The sequence below is a fragment of the Heloderma suspectum genome, chromosome 12 (assembly GCF_057233095.1).
Source record: "Heloderma suspectum isolate Gila_16-S chromosome 12, 16-S_ref, whole genome shotgun sequence".
In the NCBI taxonomy this organism is placed as follows: domain Eukaryota; kingdom Metazoa; phylum Chordata; class Lepidosauria; order Squamata; family Helodermatidae; genus Heloderma; species Heloderma suspectum.
The window spans coordinates 11,885,595-11,907,056 of NC_139469.1; the positions used below are offsets into that span (position 1 = coordinate 11,885,595).

At 46.8% G+C, this 21,462-nt stretch overlaps 1 protein-coding gene across 2 annotated transcripts in view; it reads left to right on the top strand.

Moving 5' to 3' along the window:
- The window catches only part of ADAP1 (ArfGAP with dual PH domains 1), a 90,718-nt gene that overhangs the window by 49,692 nt on the left and 19,564 nt on the right, over nt 1-21,462 (top strand). For both annotated transcript variants that reach the window (XR_014785527.1, XM_084818342.1), the window contains exons 5-7: nt 6,578-6,690; nt 10,685-10,831; nt 15,734-15,817. Coding sequence is in view for 1 of the 2 variants with exons in the window: in XM_084818342.1 (XP_084674468.1) it covers nt 6,578-6,690; nt 10,685-10,831; nt 15,734-15,817 (344 nt within the window). In the remaining variant the exon portion in view is untranslated. The remainder of the gene's footprint in view (nt 1-6,577; nt 6,691-10,684; nt 10,832-15,733; nt 15,818-21,462) is intronic.

Genomic DNA, 21,462 nt, shown 5'->3' on the forward strand with positions numbered 1-21,462 from the left:
CCTTTACCTGATGTTGTCAAGCTCCAGGGTCTCTCCTGTGCTTTCTGACCTTTATCCCATTTTTTTTAGAGATCGCGGATAATGAGCTTTTTAAATATAGCGATTGAATTTCTCCATGAAAAGAGGAAGTGATGCTATAACAGAGTGACACCTAGTGGCTGCAAAATGAAACATATGGATAAAGGAACTCCCTGGGAAGAAAAAGCAGAAGTGCATTAAAAGGGGAGATCTTAATCCTGCAAAGAATACGGAAGCAGAAGCCCCCAGTAAAGTTGTGGGATAAAAAGCCCCTGTGTAGAGAAGCCCCCTGGTTCCAAACCCCACTCAGCCATAAAAGCTCACTGGGTGACCTTGGGCCAGTTGCTGTCTTACAGACTTACGTACCTCTCAGGGTTGTTGTGAGGACAGAAAAGGAGGACAGAGAACTATGTGCTCTGTCTGGAGCTCCTTCAAGGAAAAGCAGAGTACAAATGTGATAGATAGATAGACAGACAGATAAATACACCACTACTGAGCTAGATGCCCAAACAGTCACATTCAGTATGAGACGGCTCCTTGGAAGGCATAAAGCAGGGATTGGTGCCTTTAAAATGTTTGGACGTCTACCAAAACTTCTTATTTTATTGCATGGCATTTTATTGTGTAAGCTGCTTAGAAATATTTTAAATAATCTTTGCTTAGAAGCAACAGTTTGGAGAGAGAGAGAGAGAGAGAGAGAGAGAGAGCGCCACAGAGCCCCAAATCCTATACACTGACCAGGGTGTTTAAAAAAAATCCATTTACACAACAATACAAGAGATGTTTTAATCTTTTCGAAAACAGAAGAGGCGGTGGGCATTTGCTAACCTTTGTCTGATAGTTTAGTGAGAAAGACACTTCGGCTTTCTGGCTATATTTCACTGTATTGATTTCCAGCACCTGGGTAGCAAAGACGATCAATTTTTCTTTTTCGAAATGTTCCTTTGGCTACGTTGCAGTGGGGAAAATTCTGTATGAGCTGGCAGTTTGTTACAGATCTCTCTTTCTCTCTGAGCATCATTTTCTGCTTTAGACATTAAAATGGAAGGGCTCTCCCCCACCTCAAAAGCAATTCACTCACACCTGCCTTCAAACCCAAAGCTTGAAAAGCTTCATCAGCCTACCACAAGGGGTGGAAGAGAAACACCTTCTGGGTGGGTGGGGATGAAAGACACCCCTCCCCAGACTTCCACAGGCCAGATGATGTCCTGTTAGCGCTGCAGCCAAGGACTGGCTTTGCTGTGTGGGGGCTTTGAGCAGCACTTGAAAACGCATACATTTGGCTGGATGGCGTCCCTCGCGACACCAGTTTCCCGAGCGCACACACGGACCCGTGGATTCTCCAGAGAGAAGATGGCGCCTGGTGTGGTAACACTGGCCCTTGGAGAGCATCACCAACCCCTCGGCAAACTCCCTTTCGCTGCTTGGCTGTAGCCATTTGAGCACTAATTGCCTCGGATTGAATAAATCATTTGCAGCCTGAGTGGGTTAATTGGGTATTATGGAAGCAATCCGTTGAATCAGCAACTTTCATCTCCTGGGCACAGCCCATTTCTGTGCAAGAGGACGTTAACTGGGCTGTGCAAAAGGGCCTTGTGGAAACCGAGCTCGAATAGACTGGGTGACAAAATAGGTTTCTCGGGGAAAGCAAATTCACATGCTCAGCTGCCATTCAGGAACGAATATGGAAGGTATTATAGAATACAGTTGTTAGAGAAGAAGAAAGGATATAGCCACGGACTTCAGCAGGAAAGATTTGAGCACATACTTTAAGGTGGGCTGCAGCTCAGGAGTAAATCCCCTGCTCTGTATGCAGGAGTTTAGAGATAACCAACAGCTCAGATTTCTTTTAATGCGCACGTGTCAAATAGCCTGGGTCTTGTATGTGCTGAAATACTGGCAATCCTAGAAAGAGCATTTCTACATGAGGCTTTTATCTTACAAGGCATCTGCTGCCGGATTCTTTGCAGGATTAAGAACGGCTCCTTTTCACATGCTTTTTCCCAGGGTTTTTCTTTCTCTGCTTTTCCATATGTTTCATTTTACATCCACTAGATGGCCCTGTGGTATAATGGAATTGTGCAATTACATGAGACTCTCGTTGCGCCATTTCTAAATAATACTAGACTTTCCTTGTTGGGGGAAAACACACGATAATGGTTGCAAAGTACGGGAGGGGCCCTGGAGGATGACAACATTGTGTAAAGGACCCGCAAACTACCATGAGTGAGCAATCACAAGTGCACAATAAAAGCCTCATGTGGAAAGCCTCAAGGTCAGCAGGACATAAAGGGCAATGGAGAAATTACCATATCTAGGGATGGGTGAATCCCCAATGTCTGGTCCGGTGGGGGGCGGGGGTCCGCCATGGGGGAATACGGGCTGCTTGGAGCTTACCCGATTTCCCCAGAGCCTTGGTGCGTCCACTGGATTTCGCTGCACAACTTTCCAGCTTTAAACAAGGCAAGATATGCTAACGGTGGCTGCCATGAGCCTATCTCGGGAAAATTACGGCCGTAATTACGCCATCTGCAGCTGTAAAGCGCTTCCTTCTACGTAAATTGCGGCCATAAGTTCTCTATGGCTGCACTTGATATAATTTAGCAGGGAGGGGAGAGTCATTTTGTGGCTGCTGTAGTTAAACATGGAGAGTCAGAAATCCTTGCCGATCTCCTGCAGATCATCCAGAGACTGATTAGGAGATCCAGAGCTACTGTCTGCTCACCGCTGCTTTATTCTCTTGCCTTTTTGAGAAGACGAAGCCATTGTCAGTTGCCGCTTTCCTTCTGCCCGACAAGACTGCTTGGTTCATTGCGGAATGTTACTTAATTCTGCCTCGCGTGGTGCATGATGGATCATGAGGAGGCTAATGAATTTCTCCTTTGAGTGGGCTGACAGGAAATAGACAGGTACACAGGTGATGCCTGCTGGATACAGCTGATTAAATCGTCAAGTTTGCTTAAGAGCTGACCATTGCACTTCTTGAGCTTTGACGTTTTGGTGTTTTCTTGAGTAACAAGCTGTTCTGTCCTGAGAAGTATTCATTTGCTTGCACCCGATACATGACCAGCCTTTTACTGGTGAAACGGACATGTCCCAGTGAAAGTCCGAAATGTCCACCCTGTTATGTGAATGTCAAATTTCAACATCCCTGATGGGGCAATGACTTTATTAGGACCAACCTAAAAGTCACAAAATAGTAAACAAGCTTTTGAGTTCTTTTGAACTCTTCATCAGCTGGGATGTTAAGCAAAGGGACTGTGGGGGGGGTAGGGGGGGCAGAGGAAGAAAGTTAGCTTAATGTTGGAGCCACAAACGCTGCATCTGGTCACAGTCTTAAGATGGAGAAAAGGAGAAGAAAGCAGACTTAGGTTGCAATCCTGTGCCCACTTAACTCATTGAACTCAGTGGGACCTACTTCTGAGTAGACATGTATAGGATTGCACAACTAACTGGGTTTATTTATATATTTATACTAGGGATTTTAGAGAATTCTGCCACGGATCCCAGGGAGGCCGAATTCCAGTGAATTCAACCCCCCGGAATCCGTGGCGGAATGGAGCAACCTGCTCCACCACCCCGCGAAAGCCCCACGAAACAGAGCCTACCTGGCTGCAGCTCCGGTGGTGGTGGCTCCAGTGGCAGTTCTGGCGGTGGCTCCGGCGATGGCAGCGGCAGCTCCAGTGGCTTTAGCTGCTGCCAGGCTGCGGCTGCAAAGGGCGGCCGCTACGTCGGCCGCCATTTGCGTCCCTGGCAGGCCGTGATAGGCTACGTAAGTATCTACGTAGCCTATCACGGCTCAGGGCAGGGACGCAAATGGCGTAGCTGCCGCCATTTGCGTTCCTTCCTATTGCCGTGATAGGCTACGTATATATTTACGTAGCCTATCACGGCTAAAGACACGGACGCAAATGGCAGCGGCTACAGTGGCTGCCATTTGTGTCCCTGTGCAGCCCAGCGGCCGGATGTTTGGCTGCGGATGGCCCCGGCCGGCGGCTCTGCGGAGTTGCTGCGGAGCGGAGCCAGCCGGGGAGGAATCTGGGGTGAGGGACGGAGCGCCTCCCCCCCCACGGATTGCCCGGCGTGGAGCCAGGTAAGAGTTTCGTACATCCCTAATTTATACATACAACTTTTATGCCCCTTAATATCCTAAAATCTCTAAGTGGTTCACAATACGCACACACACACACACACGCACACACGCACATAATACAATATAAAAACAATACAGTATAAAACCTGAAACACTGCCTTCTCCTATATGAGCCTGCCTGGTTCTTAAGATCTTCAGGAGAGGCCCCTCTTTCGAGATCGCCACCTTCAGTGGCCATTCTGGTGGCGACGCGAAAGAGGGCCTTCTAGGTAGCTGCTCCCTGGTGGTGGAACTCCCTGCCGAGGGAGGGTAAGTTCTCTCCCGCTCTGCTGTCCTTCCGTTGTTGTATTTTTAATTGTGTTTTAATGGATTTGCTTATTGTTGTTTTTATCAGTGATCATAAGTCGCCTTGAGTGCTGTTTTTGGTAGGAAGGTGGAGCAAAAATAAAAATCAATAAACACTGAAATAATATTAAGTAATAAATACTTAAAAACATGACAGCAAGACAATCATAAAATGAAGCAGTGTCACCATCCGTTACAAGTCAGGGAAACCCTGAAACAAATATGTCTTCAAGGGGCGTATAAAGCTCGACACACTTTCTGCCTCTCGAACAATGGACGGGAGGGTGTACCGGTGGGTGGGTGGCACTATGGAGAAGGTCCGCTTGTGTGCGCTCATTTGGCGACACTCTGTTGGCCATGGAACGACCACTTAGCAGATCTTGGGGCCTATGGGGTAAATATAGTGGAAGGCAGTCAGCTAGGGATTGAGTTGTTCAGGGCGTCGTATACCAACAACAAAACCTTGAACGTGACGTGGCCTTCTCCAGCCTTCTCCATCATTCCCCAGCCAGCATGGTCATCAGCTGGGGAAGCTGCTCTAACCACTACGCCACAGTGGCTGCCATGGAGATCAAGGCACGAGAAGCATCACTGTGGAGAATGTTGGGAATATGACTTGGCCTGTCCACATTCCGCTGAGGTGGCCGCACACCGCAGAACCTCAGCGTCTGTTTTTGGTGCCGAAACCGATACGTGAATAAGAAGAGAGCCTCTGAGCATGTGCAGACAGCTTTTCCCTCACCGCCCAGTAGTCAGAGTTTAGTCCCATGTGTCTGGAATAACCAAGCCACTTTCTGAGGCGAAAGCAAACTTTGGATAGTTCCCGCCCGCTTCCCTTGGTATTTACAGGGAAAATGTGACAAGTTAAATTCTTAACACGCCTCTGAAAATTACCAAAATATGATTTGCACTTTGGTGATGGCTTTTCAGAGGCATTTCCAGTTAAAGTCAGCAGAGTCTCAATTTGGACCTGTTGCTGTTGTCTTGGCTACCTCCAACTAAAACTGTGTTGGCCTCTGAAGTGCCTACCCTATGCTTACTTACTGGGGAGTAAATCTCATTGATTACCATGGCGCTTAGCTTGCATAGGATTGGACTGTGGCATAGTTAATTGTCTGTGTAGCAATGCATGTTTGGAAAGTAAACATAGAAGGTGGATCCCCAGATTCAGAAGTTTAGGGTGTAATCCTGTGCATGTTTAGACAGAAAACATGTTCTGTGCATGTTTAGACAGAAATATCCTACAACTCCCAGCGTTCCCCAGTCAGCCATGCTGGCTGGGGAATGCTGGGAGCCAAGACTTTTTTCTGTCTAAACATGCATAGGATTGCGCTCTAAATCATGATAATAATGTCTAGATTTGCATCGGGACTATAAATTAGCATATGCAGATGTTATGCAAATCATTGCCCTCTTTGTCTTCTTTTTTGATGATGCATTTCCTCTTTTTTGGCAATTTATGAGTGGCCACCCTGTGTTGAAGCTCTTCCAACTTTTGATAAAATTTGGCTATATTTTTTTCTGATTGCACGCACACACACCCATTTTTGCACATGCTCCTTTTATATGTTGTATAACTTGTATTTTTTACTTTCATTAGGTACTAAGCTCCTACTTAGGCTGTTTTACTGTAGATGTTCCACAAGCATATCAGTTATAGGCTAAGACTTATAATTAGTTAATTCCTTTGTTTCTTTAGTGATTTTGATTTATTATTATGTACATTCTTCTCTTTGTTGCCTTTATTCTGTTAACTTTGTATCAAAATAAGATAAAAGTTCATGAAAAAAAAGTGGCCACCACTTTTTATAGGTATCCAGATAAATAATAACTAAACTGCATCACCACCCCTTCAAAGCTGTTGCTATTACATCCACAGTGAAAAGCATCAAAGCATCTTCTTTATAGCTTCTGCTAGGTGACCATCTGCCTGGATAGACATTAATAACAGTCTCCTGTGCTTCTGGTGGCACAAGATCGTGGACCTGACATCTAGCCAGAGGAATAATGTGTCATCTGTTTCTGTGCAAAGGATGTTGCGTTTTCTTTTCAAAAGTTGTCAGCTGTCATCGGAAGAATACATTTCTTTTCATCATTGTTGTTGTTATTCCTCCACCCTAGGGTACCGGGAAGGATTTCTTTGGAAGAGGGGACGTGACAACGGGCAGTTCATGAGCAGGAAGTTTGTCCTTTCGGAACGTGAAGGCGCCCTGAAATATTACAACAAAAATGATGTAAGAGCACCAGAAGGCCATTTGGGGCTGTGGCCCTTTTTTCTCGTGAAGGATGTATCATGCAGCAAAGCCAATTGGGCGGGGTGGAGGGGGGCATGCGATGGTGGTTGTTCATTCATTCATGACTTGTTATGTACATTGCACCATCAGGGGGCACAGTGCGCAGTACATGGGGACAAGGCCCTGCCCCAAGGAACTTATAGTCTCAAATGCGACACAGGAAAACGGCACAGGGAAGGGAAGGAAGCATTCGGAGGTGTGGGAAAGGGGGAAAGAATATGTCGTTGCTTCAGTTTCATGTGCTTGGGCTGGGCCTCAGAGTTAGGACGCAATCCTATGCATGCTTAGAAAAAAGTCCAGAACTTGCAGCGTTCCCCAGCCAGCATAGGACTGAACCCTTAGTAATAGTAGGGCTGGGGTGGGAGAACCTATGGCACTCAGCTGTGTGTTAGTAATTTAATGTACACCATTTTTACCACACTCTTCCCCCTAAAAAGGCTCCCAGAGCAGCTTTCAAAAGTTAATAATACCGTCCCTGCCCTCAGGGTTACAAACTAAAAGACACCAACACAAAAGGAAAAGGGATTGGGAGGGAGGAGGAAAAAGAAAACTCAGGCACCAGTTCTTAGTTTCAAAGCTCTTTATAGGTGTCATTTCCGTCAGGGGAGTTTGAAACATGCTCCCTGCTGCTGTCCCTTCTCTGACTGATGTATGGGGCTAGGTTGGTCTCCCGCTTGCCATGATGTTTATCCTGGGAGGCAAGGGGGTAGAGCTTCCCAGTGGCCCTTGGTTCTCCACCCGCTGGATGAGGCCAGAGTCTGCAGTCCCAGGAATGGTCAAGGATGATGGGAGTTGTAGTCCAATAACTTTGGGAGGGTGGCGGGCTCCTCACCCCTGCAGTAGGGCATGGGTCCGTTCCATCCCGTTTCCTCATTCGTCTGCAATTCTAGAAAAAATCTGTACCAAAAAATTGCATTTAAATGTGCATTTTGAAAGGAATCTCTCTCTCTCTCTCAGATTAGATGTGCACAAGACTGAGACGTGCACAAGATTGAGCAGCCGGGGTGGATGGGTGTGTGTGTGTGCTTCTCAGTGACCTGCCCTGGGTACATGTGCTGAAATGTTGCTGCTTTCTTCCTTTTCGGGAAGTGAGAGTCCATCGTCCTCCACCGCGAATAGCTGTGATCCAGCTGCATGTCTTTTTACTGGCAATTTCAAAAGACTTGCCACAGTGTTGGTGTCAGCTGCCAAAATTAAGGGAACTATTTCATTCTGGGCAATCCGTATCTGTGTTTCACTTAACTGCTGCTGACGTACCTAACGCATTCCTCACCCCCTCTCCCTTTTTTATCGAATGCATTTAAATATAAAATGGGAGAAAGACTGGATGTTTTTAGCCTACCTTAAACCTGAAAGCTTAAGCAGAGCCCTTCTCCCAGTTTTCTTCTGTGTTATTTGCGACATGCAGACTAAAAAGGTGAAGGCCCAGGAAAAAACAGTCCCCCCTTCCCATTTTTTTTTTTTGAAAAACAAAGGTTCCTGGGAAAAAAGGGTTCCCCCCCCTATTTTCCCCTGTTTTTTTTCCTCCCAGGCCTTCACATCTCTAATATGGGCACTCGTCATATCAATGCCCTGATCGAGAATTCAGAATCCAGTATTCAGAAGTTCCAATGTCCACAAAGAACTCAATGCAAACAGGGGCTTCCCTTAAAGAGCTATGGAAAACTCTTTAATATTTACTGATGTCAGTGTTCTTTTAAATTACTTTCCTGTGTCTTGGACTGTAAAACATGGTCAGCATAAATGGACCTTCCTCGCCCTTTTGGTCACTGTGATACTGGAAGGATAAAAGCTCACCGCCTATAATGCAATGGACGGAAGACTTAACACCGGTAGCAACATTCGAAAGAGTGGTATATAGGCGTAACATGCAAATGGACTTATGCTTGGATATCTGGTCTGCTTTTACTGAAGTTTACTTGTAACCTATTTCCCCCCCTCTTTCCCCCCTCTTTTAGAATATTGTAATATTTGAAACTGAGGATTTTAGAATATGTTGTTTTATATATATTAAAAATCGGTTTTGTTATGTGTTCTGTTTGTTTGTTTTGTTAACAACCCCGCTTCCTTTAACGGGTGGTCGCCTGGAGATGACATGAGGGAGAGAGCCCCTCGTGCAGATCTTACGTGCTGCAGGGATTTGCTGCAGGGATTTGGCACAAGGCGGCGCTCTGCACTGACAGAAAACAGTGCTGAATGAACCCAGCCTCACACCAGCCTACAGGGCAGCTTGTATTAAGCTGGTAAAGAGCTGGTTAACTGCCCTTCTGTGGCACAGTGCAGGACTTACAGGTTGAAGCCAGATGTAACACTGGTGGCAAAGCAAGTTCCTAGTCCACAGTGTGGACCCGGCTTCAAACTCTGCCTTACACACCTAGAAACATTCAACCTAAACTGCAGATCAGTTCTCAGCCTTGCTTTCCCCTCCTGCCAGACAACTGGGATGTCTGCTGTTTTTGTCAAGTGTTTCAAAGCGGCATACAGCTGCATTTATTAACTCTGTATTTTATGTTTATTTCTTTTTCTTGTTCACCACTCGGGGAATCTTATTATATATAGAGCAGTATATATAAGGGTGTGATACTATGCATGTTTAGACAGAAGAAGGTCCTACAACACCCAGCATTCCCCAGCCAGCAGTCCACACTGGCTGATTTTGGGAGGTGTAGGACTTAGGGAGCAATCCTATCTGGATTGACGGTCGCCTCCGAGCCTGGGGGCGACTGCCCATCCAGTGCATGGCTTGAGGAGTGGATCTCCTCCTTGCTCCCCCCGCCGTGCTTTTGTGGCTAGACAGCTGATTTTGGAGCGTGGGAAGCGGCGTCCGGAGGACACATAGGATGTGTCATACCAGCATTTCCAACTTCCCTGCCTGGCCCGCCTCGGGAATGCCCCATTTTTGCCACTCCGCGCTCCTCTTATGAGCCTCTTACGAGCATGGAACTCAGGGCTGATCCGCGCTGCCTATGAGGTGGTGCGGGAGGGGGTGGGGATTGGTTCTCTGGGAACCAACCTCGGAGTGCGGGCTCTGAGGTCGGTTCCCAGGAACCGGCCTATCCTATGGCCATCTAGCTGCTGACTAGTGGCCATAGGATTGTGCATTTATTTATTTATTTAATTAATTACTTTCTTATACTTACTTAAGTTCTGTACTGCCTAATAGCTGATGCTGTTTGCGTGGTTCACAACAATTAAAACCATAAAATACAAGATGATAAAATCCAACATAAAAGTTTAAAACTACAATATACAAAATAAAAATAATAATCAAATAGAAGCTAGCAGCAGTGCAAAGATTTAAAATACAACATGAGATTTAAAACAGAAACTGGAAAACTAAAATGCTTAGGAAAACAGTCTTCACTGGATGCTGAAAAGAGCGCAATGTAGGTGCCAGGCGAGCCTTTCTGGGAAGCTCATTCCACAGCTGGGGTGCCACAGCAGAAAAGGCCCTCTTCTTGGTAGCCACCAACCTCACTTCCTTTGGGGGGCGTTCCCAGAGAAGGACCGCTGAAGATGATCTTAGGCTGCAGGCAGGTGTATATAGGAAGAGACGATGCTTCAGGTAACCTGGCCCCAAGCCGTTTAGGGCTTTGGATGTTAATACCCACATTCTAAACATGCATAGGATTGTGCCTTTAATACTGTAAATAAATAAATTAGTTAATGCAAGAAGTAGAGCAGGGCTGGGCCGACCCCACCGCACCTCCCCAGTCCCCTCTGGCCACCGCTGCTAGAGCTGAGGCTGCCCAGGGATGCCTCGCCCCGCCGCCCTCTTCCCCAGGACACTGCTCCTGTGTGTTGAAGCCCCCTTGTATTCCCTGGAGGTGCTGGATCAGGGCTACGTCCCGCATAAAAATGCTCTTTGTTTTCTCTGAGCACGTTGCCTGCCTTCACTCTGGCCCCTTATTGTTATTCTGTGTTTTCCCACCAGGCAAAAGAACCCAAAGCCATTATGAAGATTGAGCATTTAAATGCAACTTTCCAGCCGGCGAAAATAGGGAACCCGCATGGCCTGCAAATCACATACTTGAAAGACAACAGCACAAGGAACATCTTTGTTTACCATGAAGATGGCAAGGTGGGAGCTCCGAAGTAAGAAAGGAGGCCCTGCCTTAAGAGTCACTGTGCACGTGTGATACAGAAGTGGCGAGAAGACGCATGTGCGGGGCGGTGTGACGTGGCAAGAGAGTGCATGCGCTGGGGTCTCTCTGCACGTCTGTTTTTGGTGCGAAGGGAGATGTTGTGCATTTTCCCAAGCCCAGTTTTGAATCAGCTAGGCAGATATTTCATAGGACTGCAAAACCTCAGGCCCAGGGATCAAATCCAGCCCTCTTGGAGCCTAATCCAGCTCTTCAGGATTCCACAGATGGCCACACCCACTTTCCGCTGGCCACACTCCGTCTGTTTGGCAGCTTCTCGGCTTCTGCACCCCTCCCCCCTTCTGAGAGTTTGAAATGCCCCTCCTAAGTTTTCATTACTAGCAGGAAAAGCTTTAAGCTCAAATATGCTGGTTTTTCTGGCTCCACCCATTTATCTTTGGCCCCACCCGCCACTGGAATGTGGCCACCGAGAGCTTCTCTGAAATTGGATTCAGCTCTCTGGCTGAAAGAGGTTCAACACCCCTGATGCAGACAATACACGCTCCTATGAATTTTGTGACACAGTGATTCTCACAGGGCTTCTTCACACGGAGCTTTTATCCTGCTATTGAGATTGGTTACTCATGGAGGTTTGGGGGCCCTTTAGATGACACTGTCAACCTCCTGCACCAAATCACCATTATTCTGTTTTTAAATTGATCGGAGATAATGAGCTATCAAATTACCACGCTTGCATTCTACTTGAGTGTCCTCTGCGAAAAAAGAAAAGCTGCAAGAAGAGGAGCAAGATCAATGAGCCATATGGAAGTGGGAGAAGGAGGGGGGAAAGGAAGCCTGTGTAAAGGGAGTCCATCGTGATCCTGCATTTAAAACGGAAGCAGAAAGCCCCCTTTTAAATGCGGGATTTTAGGCTGGTTTAGAGACGCTCACAGCCAGACTGCAAAACCCTAGAATTAGAAACCGAGGTTTCTAGATTTAAGGGGCCCCTAGGTGAAGTGGAATTGTGGCTGTGTGCTAAGGCACTGGATTTGAGCCACAGCTACCTTTCAGTGTAGACAGTACTAGATTAGATGGACAAATGGTCTGCCATGATATACAGTGGCTGCCGATGATTTCAGAGTCAAGCATTCCATGAGATCCCACTTTTCTTTCGTCATGGAAAAAAAAATAGCGTGTGCACACATGTGCTGTATGTTCTCTTCTGTGATCCCACTCCACTCACCGTCAATAGTTGACTCTCTGGATAGTCAAACCGTGCTCATGAATCTTATAGAATAGGTTCATGTTGCACCCATTCTATAATGAGTGCAACCGTCAGATCTGTGGTGGGATTCAAGGCTCTGTTAAACCTCCTCCTGTTTTGGCTGCAATCGCTTATCTGGGAGAAAGTCCCATTGAGCTCTGTGGGACAAGTAGACCGGCGTGGGATTGTGCTGTTAAACCTCTAGAGGGCTGAAAAGAAGTTTAAACTGTGATATTTAAGAATCGTTAAATAGAAAAGAGGCAGTTATGGTCTGTTTACTAGCCAACAACCTCCACCCCAGTTTTAGAAGCCAGTGCAATGCAGTGCAGGACGGATGATATCACAGAATAAAATTGGCTGCAGTTCTATACACACTTATTTAGGAGTAAGCCCCATTGAACTCAGTGGGACTTACTTCTGAGTAGACATGGATGGGATTGCGCTGTCAAGGTACAGCTGGTGGATGAGCGTTTAATCCTGCAATCCTGTGCGTGTTTACTCAGCGGTAAATCTCCCTGAATTCTGTAGAACCTATTCCCTATTAAGGGTGTAATCCTATGAATGTTTAGACAGAAAAAAGTCCTACAACTCCCAGCATCCCTCAGGCAGTGGGTTTAGGATTGCAGGTTTACAGACATGCAATAGCGGAGTGGGCCCGAACAGGGGTGTTAGAAGTGTGTCCCTGTTTTTTCACTCCATCTGTGAAATATTGGAGGATGTGTGATCAGATCGGCACCGCCTTAGCGTGAGCTAAGATCGGCACCCAAACTAACCTTTTGAAAAAAATAAAATGCAGACAGAATGCCTGGATCTGGGTGGGGGCTGGATTCCAGTAATCAGGAGCTGTGTCTGATTGCTCCAAAAGCTGGAGGTTTATTTTCAGATTGCTTTAGCCCAACAGCTCTGACTCAGCCTCCTGGCTCCTCATAGTGCATTGCTCGGTGCAGCGGGAGACTCCGTCTCTGGGGACATTTGCAGCAGCGTATTCCTGAATCTTGATAAGCAGATAGAGCTGAGATGCTCTTCCTCAGATCAGACTCTCCTGTTACACCTACACCTGACCTTCTTCCTTTTCCTTCTCCCTAGCTGTGGGTTCAGTGCCCTATGAAAAGGAGCATATCCATAGGGCCAGCCTAGGTCTGTGTGTGTGTGTGTCCATTTTTGACAGCATGCGCACGCACCCTTGAGCTCTTCAGGAAACACAGCCCTTCACTTCTGATTTACCGTGTTAGTCTGTTGCAGCAAACACAGCAAGGAGCCAGGTGGACCCTTCAGCCTTATAACACGTTTATTGTGACTGTAGTCGACCAAAACCTGTGCCATAATATCGTAGATAGATCACAGAATCATCGGGTTGGAAGGGGCCTGCAAGACCATCGAGTCCAACCCCCTGCTCAATGCAGGACGCCTCATTCCCAGGCGGTCTCCCATCCAAGTACTCACCAGGGCTGACCCTGCTTAGCTTCTGAGATCAGACAAGATCAGGCACATCTAGCCAGCAGTGGGTCAAATGCATTTGTCTTTAATGTGCTACAGGGGGTGCTTCCAGATGAGGTTTTGACTGGGCAATTGTATGGGAGGGGGATGTTGCGCTCCTGTCCTGCTTGGGGGTTCCTGGTCAACAGCGGGTCGGCCACTGTGTGAATAGAATGCTGGACTAGATGGACCTTGGTCTGATCCATGCTCTTCTGATGTTCTTATGATCTTATTCCCTTCTATCAATGGCTACTAGTCCTGATGGCTATATGCTCCCTCCAATATCCGAGATAGTGTGTCTATGTACACCAGTTGCTGGGGAACATGGGCGGGAGGCTGCTGTTGCGCTCGTCTCCTGCTTGTGGGTTCCCGGTCGAGAGCTGGTTGGCCACTGTGTGAGCAGAATGCTGGACTAGATGGACCCTTTATCTGATCCAGCAGGGCTCTTCTGACGTTCTTCTGTATTGCCTCATTCACAGGTGATACAATTTGTTTGTTTGTTTTGTTGAGGGCTCCTTCGACCCCGGAGCCAACCCAGACTACCCATAACCACCTGGAGTGGAACTTGACCCAGAACAGTAGGCATTCAAAGCAGGGTTACATTTCCCAGGTTTTGCAACACAGGAAGCCCATTGACTGGGCGGTACGGGGTGGTACGGCAAGCTCAGCACAGATTCCTAGCAAGACACGCAAGAGTAAACTCCACTCGCTAGACTTTTGATTCACAGTTCCGCTGGAACTGCTGACCTGCTGCTGCCACCGCCTGCACTTTCAGTTTCCCCCGAGTTCGAGTGTTGCCTGTTTGCGGCTGAGGTGCCCTCTGCAGGCCTTCTCACCTCACTGCCAAATTCTCGCACACCGGATGGGACAGTCTCGGGAGGTGTTCTTTAAAGTTCCGTAGAGATTCAGAGAGAATGTTGTTGTGGGCTTTCCTTGGAACTGGAATTCTGCAAGGTGACAAGCAAAATGGTGTAGGTGTGCTATATATCACCTAACAACAACAACAACAATTTATAGCTGTTAAATTTCTATCATATGTCATGTAGAGAATGTGCAGCATTTTGCTTGACATCTTGCAGAATTTCAGTTCAAAGGAAAAATAATAATAATAATAACAACAACAACAACAATAATAATAATAATGTATTTATTTATTTGATTTATCCCCCACTTTTTTTTTTTTTTGATGAAACTAAACAAGGTGGCTCATGGGGTTATCAGCAAAACACAAAACAAGGTAAACTGCTGCCTAAATCCACAAAACATTGTAACAAAAACAGCACAGCAATTTAAATAGCAGCAGAATACACGTTTAAGACTGCAACTCCAAATTCATTTACCAGGGAGTAAACCCCATTGAGGACTTAGTTCCAAGGAAACATGCGTTAGGATTATGCTGAAAATTGGAACCCTACAAAAGCCTGCAGGAAGGACTCCAGTGATGCAAGGATGACTTGATGGAAAGTATTTAAAATCAAATCAGATGAGCACGCTTCCAGAAGGAAGGGTCCCTAACGCTGCCAATCAAAAGCCACTGCACAGCTATTCCATCTTGATATTGGGTGTTTCTAGATGGAGGGCTCCTAATGTGACAAAAGTCTTTCCTTCCTTAATGGATTTTTTTTTTTTGTAGTAAAGAAAAAGATGGAAGAAGGGGTGGGAAAACATGGCAGGATTACAAAGGGAAGATGTCATCTAGATGCCCTGTAAAATTCCATGAATGAGGCAGGGCAATTGCATGATAAAGACTTCATTTGGAAGCACCCTCAGAGATAATAGAGATAGGGTGGGCAGTATATCCCCCCCGGTGGTCTTTTTTCCGGGGTTTCCTGCTACAGAGGGAGTCTGGGGTCTCCTGGGAGTGCAATTCTGCTTGCAAACAAGCAAAAGCAAAATCTTTGCAAGAAAAATCACCATTTTTGTTGCTGCCACTGTGGCAAATTTGACGGCAGTTTCAGCAGTATCAGCAGTTTGGGGCTGGTGGAGTGTGGCCCCTGGTGGATTGGGGGGGCAATGCAGCCCCCGACCCCCAGAAGTTGCCCACCCCTGTATTGGAGGCAAACCTGCTGCAGCATGGATGGAGGTGCCCCTCGCCTTTGGTTTTGCCCCTTGCCTTTGGTTTTGCACCTCTTTCTTACTGCCATTGTCTTTCTCTTCTCAGGAAATGGTGGACTGGTTCAATGCTCTTCGCGCTGCCCGGTTCCATTACTTACAAGTGGCATTCCCTGGAGCGAGTGACATTGATGTGAGCGTTCATTTTCCTCTTATCTCTCTTTCTTTTCTTAATTGTTTTTACAGCATTTCTGCATGAGGCTTTTATCTCACACCTTTACCAGGACTTCTGCTTCCAGATTCTTTGCGGGATTAAGATTGGCTCCTTTACACATGCTTTTTTCCCCAGGAGTTTTTCTCTCTGCCTTTCTATATGTTTCATTATACAGCCACTAGATGGCACTGTGGCATAGCAGAATTGTGCAGAGAGAGTTTAATTCAGAGAGTTTAATGGCGCCATTCAGGATATGCCAGACTTTCCCTGTTATGAAAAGAAAAAGACACAGTAGTGGTCGCAAAGCACAGGAGAGGCCCTGGGGGATGACGGTTTTATATAAAGGACCGGCAAACTACTGTGAGTGAGCAATCACGAGCACACAATAAAAGCCTCATGTAGAAAGGCTCTTAGTGTCTTGCTGTCAATGTGTGGGAAGGGCTTCCATTCTTGGAGGCCTGCAGTCTGTGGTGTAAGAACATAAGAGCCTTGCTGGATCAGACCAAGGGTCCATCTAGTCCAGAATTCTGTTCACGCAGTGGCTGTTGACAGAAAATCCATAAGCAGGACACAAGTGCAAAAGCACCCTCCTGCCCATGTTCCCCAGCAACTGGAGTACATGCCTCTGATACTGGAGGTAGCATAGAGCCATCAGAGCAAGTGGAGCCAAGACTCACAGGGACACGGTGCTGGTACTTTTGTATTACTAGGGATGCTGATGTCATCTCCCCCCACCCCCACGATTTCCACTTCCCTCTGAGCTTAGCTGCAATTCTTGTAGTAGCTGGGAGGAAGGATTTTTCCCAGCAAAATATGTTGCCCTCTGTTGCAATCCCAAAATATTTGGGGGCAGTTGAGGCTTTACAAAAGATTCACTCCTGCTGGAGTTGAAAACCGCCACAACGGCTTTGTTGATCTGGATCAACAGAGCTCCAACAGAGCTTCCTGCATTTTTGGGACCCTCCTTGGGGGCGTGGCTAGGGGTGCTGCCAGGATGGGCACCCGCACTTCCAAATGGACCACCGCACCATTGCCTGCAGCTGGTATAATGCAGTTCTGCACAAGATGTCATCCCCCAAGCCAAACACGCTCCGCTAGCTGTGTGTTATGGGCTGCCGGGCGCCTGATTTCTCCCCCCGCCCCTATTTTAAGATCCTAGCAAAAGCAGGAGGTGCATCAAGCCTCTGGTTGATGCCCTGCCCTGTCAGGCTGGGGTGGGAGGCACAGGCTGTGAAGGCAAAGGGTAGTAAGTGATTCCACTGTCAATTAAACCGGTGGAACACCATTGCAGACGGCTGCTGCTATTTCTGGCTCAGGGCAGCTTTGCAACCCGACATGCCAAAATTTAGCTGGCGATTTCCCCCATCACATACATCCACGTCAGGACAAAGCCTTGACCTGCTTGATGTCTGTGTGTCAGGCTGCTGCTAGAGGCACAGGAGCCCAGAACAGAGAAGGCTGGTGTCGCTGGATTGAGCACCCAGGCTTTTAAAGTATAGCGTAACCTTGTATTATCATCCCCCCTATTTCTGATATTCAGGTGTGAGTTGCGTTGATTTTGTAGCCAAAAGGGCATCACCCACCACATACAGGAAGGAGGTGTTGGCAGGTTTGGGGGAACCCCAAGGTTTGCAGAAGTCCAAAATATCTTTAGAGAAAAAAAACCCTTAAGCGGGGGGACCCCTGTAGCAGCCCAATGCAGGCAAAGCATGCTCAGCGGCCACCAAATGTGACTGCTGTGGGGGCAAATGGAAAACCGGGAGGGAGGGAGAATGGAATGGAGTGACTTGGAGGAGGACACTGAATAGGGACAGATCACACCACATTTTGTTGCAGGTCCAACTTGTCCATTATATTTTTAACCTGTCCTCAGGGCAGCTTACATGTTTCCCACCCCACCGACATAACCCTGTGAGACAGTTTAGGCCAGCCAGCGTGGTGTAGTGGTGAGAGTGTCGGACTGGGAGTCGGGAGATCCAGGTTCCAGTCCCCACTCGGCCATGGAAGCTCCCTGGGTGACTTTGGGCCAGTCACAGACTCTCAGCCCAATCCACCCCACAGGGTTGTTGTTCTGAGGATAAAATGGAGAGGAGGATTATGTATGCCACCTCAGGTTCCTTGCAAGAGGAAAAAAGGTGGGATATAAATGCAGTAATAATAATAATAATAATGATAATAATAATAATGATAATAATAAAGGTGCCGGGGGAACCTACAGTGGTGCCTGTGAAGGGGTCCTCGATGTTGTGCTCACGGGCACCCTCAAAGCTTTTAAATCAGTTATCTTTAAAATCCATTTTTTAAAATATACGTACATGGATTTGTATATATCCATAGCAACGAATACATATGAAATGTATACAACTTTCCAGCAATTATATGTAGGCTTCAGCAAAAGCGGACCAAATATCCAAATAAGTATCTGTTTGAAGGTGGTGGCTCTATACCACCTGTTGAAAGCATCGTTAGGTCCTCCATTGCATTATAGGAGGTGAAGGTTTATCCTTCCACTGTTGTGATATCGGCCTTTTAGCTGTCAAAAGGGCTCAGAGAATCCATTTATGATGACCATTCGTTAATTTCCACGAAGCAGGTAAAATGCACGTCAGCGAACTTTAAAGACTGTTCGAGTACAAAATGTATCTGCGTAATTATCTCCTCCCCCAAAGAAGCAACTACTGGACATTGCCAAAACAGATGTTTAGGAGAAGCAATAGCTGTATGGTACCACCAGCAATTAGCTGAATTAGACAATCCCTTATTAAAGGGATATATATATATATATATATATATATATATATATCTTTATACTGTTTAAATTGATTTTATCTGCATGCCGCCCTGAGATCTTAATGATATAGGGCGGGATAGAAATGTGTTAAATAAATAAATAAATAAATAAATAAAATAAAGAGACATTGCAGTATCTAACAGACACGAAACAAACGTTTTTGCTGAATAAGCAGCTGAAGATCCATAGACGTGACAGGTAGATGCCAAAGCCGCAATCCACTGGTTAGCCATTTTGTGGTGGTGCCCACAGCACTTTCTCCAATTCCCAAATGTGCCCATGGGTCCAAAAGGGTGGAGCTTAGGCTGGGATTGGATCAGGAAGAAGATTTCCTCAGAATCATAGGATCATAGAGTTGGAAGGAGTCTTGTAGGTCGTCCAGTCCAAACCCCAACACATGGTTGCCTGAAGACTTCTAGCGAGGGAGAGCCCACCCACCATGAATTGGTTCCATGGTCGAACTGCTGTTGCTGTCAATAGCAGAAATTGGGAATTGGTGCCTGGCCCATAAAAGGCTCCTGACTGGAGATCCACGCTACCCAAGCAAACAATTTCATTTTCTCTGAGGGAGATTCTAGCATCTTTTCCTTGATCTCGGGGGTTGGTCCTTACGGGCTTCTAGCCAAGTAGTCAGGAAGTGGCCATCGGATGGGGGAAGAAGCGGGGCCAAATCCCAGAGTCTTTGGAGGATGTAGGCCGAGCTGGCTTTAATCGCACGGCTGCACGACCTCAACGGTGGAAGAAGAACTGGGCTGCCTTCTCTCCTGCTCTTGGCAAAGAAAATGTCTGATCAGCGCTTAAGCTTGGCTGAATTAACTCTTTTGGAATATAAATCATTGCAGTGTATTTTGTGCTGATGGAAAACCCCTGCCCTCAGAACCGTCCGGTTTCTCCTCCCATGCTGAGGCTTTCTTTGTAATAAGAATCAGCCGGTGTAGATGCCCATAAGTATTTTAAGGTACGGTACAAACCCATTTACCAAAATGGCTTAGAGCACTTTTTTCCTAGAACCCCGAGATCCACCAACTGGAACCTGGTGCAAAAGACATATGCACTTAGAATTAAAGAATTCTGAGCCCAGGCATTTGTGTGGAGAACTGAGCTGAGCACGTGGTGTTCGCCTCAGGCGTTCTCCATTTCGGCAATATAATTGGGAAGATGAGGCAGGAAGGGTAGTTTTGTTGCTGCCATTGTTAAACAACTGGGAATTGGAAACAACTGCTGATCTACTTCAGAATAATAAAATAGTAGGGTTGGAAGGAGCCTATAATATCATCCAGAGATTTACCGGTGGATCCTGTTCTACTTTCTGCCCACCCCTGGTCTGGAAGGGCCCTGCCCTGGATCATCAGCGGCTTGAACATATATTAGGCTGCCTCATACCATGTCAGTTTAACCCAGTATTCAGTGGAGGCTGGTGGCTCCGATTTTGGTGGCGCTGTGATTCCATTCTGGGTTTCAGTCAGAACTCTAAAGGAGCTACCCAAGGTGCTGAACCCATTTTGGAGATAAGGTTCAGCTCTCTGGATAGCTTCATTAGAGTTCTGGCTGGTTCTGACTAAAACTCAGAATGGCATCACAGCCCCAACAGAATCAGAGCCACCAGCCTCCCCTGCCAGCATTGCGTCTTCTGATTGGCAGCAGCTCTCTGGCCAGAGAGACTGAGGCTCTTGGCTTATAAAGCTGAGATATGATAGTCCAAACTGACTGACTGTGTGTGTGTGTGTGTGTGTGTGTGAGAGAGAGAGAGAGAGAGAGAGAGAGAAATGCAAAAATTATATATGTGTGTGTGTGTATGTATGTATGTGTATATATGTACCCAGTGTGCATGACACGGCTGGCTCATTGTTGGTGTGCGCACCTGCCATTTTGAATAACCAACCAATTGGATGTTGATTACTCAAAATGGTGGCTGCACGCACAGTGAACCAGCTGTGTCATATAAGCTGTGGGGTTGCGCCATGTCATGCGAACCTGGCCATCGTGGGTTATTCGGGGGTTAAACAAAACTCGCATAACCCTTGGTTAGTGGTAGGGTTATGTGAGGGTTGTTTAACCCTCAGATAACCTCAATGGCTGGGTTCATACGACATGGTGCAACTCGCGATCGCCCTGTTCAGGGGTTGCATATTCAAAATGGTGGCTGCATGCATCACAGGTCATTGTGGGTTAAATAACACACGATGAGCCAGCCTCAGAAAGAGAGCGCGTGCGCGCAATCCTATGCATGTTTACTGAGAAAGCAGCTCCATTAAGTTCAGCGGGGCTTGTGCCGAGGTATGTGTGCATAGAATTGCAGCCTCTGGCTTGTTCAAGGTGAGGTAAGTGAGCTTTGTAGCTGAGGAGGCATTTGAACGCAGCTAGTGCTGTGTTAGAATTTATGATGCTCAATTTTCCGTACAAAGATTCTTCATTGAAAGCTACCATCATTTCTAGTGCGTGTCCCGGGCGCCAATTTTTCACCTTGAAAATGCTCTTCGTTTGAGTGGTGGGTACACTCTTCTTTGCTTTTCAAGGTCCCCAGGCCCTTCCTCGGTATTGCAGTATCTCATTCTCTCTGAGACTGCATTTTATTTAAAGCTGTGCGAGGGTATCTTGGTCCCCTTGGCATGCTATAAACTCTCTGGTGTTTGCAGCCACTGTTAGATGCTGAGCATTCAGGAGCGGCTGCAATTGCTGATGTCTCGAAATTTTCTCTGCTTGGCGTTGTCTCTTGAAAATCATGCCATTTGGCATTGCCAGGGGTCTACCATTTTGAGCTAGCCTTTCAGGCAAAGCCAAAAACTGGGTCTGGGTAATTGTCAGTCATGATCTTTAGAAATGAAATCTCTTT